The sequence below is a fragment of the Penaeus monodon genome, chromosome 25 (assembly GCF_015228065.2).
Source record: "Penaeus monodon isolate SGIC_2016 chromosome 25, NSTDA_Pmon_1, whole genome shotgun sequence".
Classification (NCBI taxonomy): Eukaryota; Metazoa; Arthropoda; class Malacostraca; order Decapoda; family Penaeidae; genus Penaeus; species Penaeus monodon.
In genome coordinates this window covers 40,937,978-40,939,130 of record NC_051410.1, presented here as the reverse complement: position 1 = coordinate 40,939,130, position 1,153 = coordinate 40,937,978, and the positions used below count along the sequence as shown (strand labels likewise).

The following is a 1,153-nucleotide window of genomic DNA, read 5'->3' as shown; positions in this document are numbered from 1 at the left end:
ATATATCCAATGTGTTTACATCAGTAGCAGAGTGAAAATACAGGTTCCTTGTCATTATTACAATTTTTGATTATTGGTCTGAAAAATACCATAGTGAGTTATTTATAACGCTTACGTTTACCTCTGAGAAAAGCTTGGAAATGTTAAATGTCGTCGGGATGATATTACGTATCATCCGTTGCCATAGTAACAAAAAAACTCCCCACACCTAAGGACGGACTGAAGATTATATCAGTCTGTCGTCCTGGCATGTGTATGGAGGCCAGCACGTGATCGGGGTGTGTGTATGAGAGTACCTTTTCCTTCAATACTTTTTCAAGCTCTTTTGATTAAATGATACAGGAAGATAAGATCAAACAGGCTTTATATTTTCTGATGAAAATGTCTTACTCCCTTTTGTATTTTGATATTAGTAACTTGACGCTGTTCTTTTGTTTCCTCTGGGCTCCGCATGCCGCGCATACCTAAGGCGGCGGCCATCAAACCAGGAGCCATTAGATGCCTTATTAACAGTATCTCGAAACCTGCCAACCTTTCAAGAGCGCCAGCGCACTTACCTCTGACGATGCGGAGTCGGAGTCTGCCGTGGTGGAGGAAGGCGTAGGGCAGGTAGAGCTCCCTGCCCTGTGTGACCACCTTGACGCCGCGGCGCCCCGTCCCGACGGCACCCTCGCCCGTGCCCCAGTACCCCGAGTCGGGGCCGCGGGCGGACGACCCGCCGCTGCACCCACTCTCGCCCGACGACCACGTGAGCGAGGGGAGGAACTGGGGGGAGAGGGGGGAGCAGCGCGGGGGAGGGAGCGGGGGCAAGTTCAGACAGAACGTCTGGCCGTCGTCGCTGAGCGAAGTAATGTTCTGGTCCAGACTGTTGTCACTGCCGCCGAGGCTGAGGTGCAGGCGCTGGCTGGCGGCGGCGGGCTGGGGCACGCCGTTGGGGAGCCGGGGGGGCGTGACCACCGGGTCCACCTGCTGCAGCGGCTGGTGCCACGTGAAGATCTGGCTGTCGTCCCGCGGCCACGACAGCACGTCCTCCGGGCTCAGGATGTGCGTGGCGCTCAGGTCGGAGTCCAAGATGCTGTCGGGCGTGCGCTCCCCGGCCGCCAAGTCGCCGTCCGCGGGCGCGTCGCTCTCGCCGCTCCGAGGGCACGCTCTG

At 56.7% G+C, this 1,153-nt stretch overlaps 1 protein-coding gene across 1 annotated transcript in view; it reads right to left on the bottom strand.

Moving 5' to 3' along the window:
* LOC119589411 overlaps positions 1-1,153 on the bottom strand; it is a 7,520-nt gene that overhangs the window by 4,904 nt on the left and 1,463 nt on the right. The window contains exon 2 of the mRNA XM_037938022.1: positions 391-1,150. Coding sequence (XP_037793950.1) covers positions 391-1,150 — 760 coding nt within the window. The remainder of the gene's footprint in view (positions 1-390; positions 1,151-1,153) is intronic.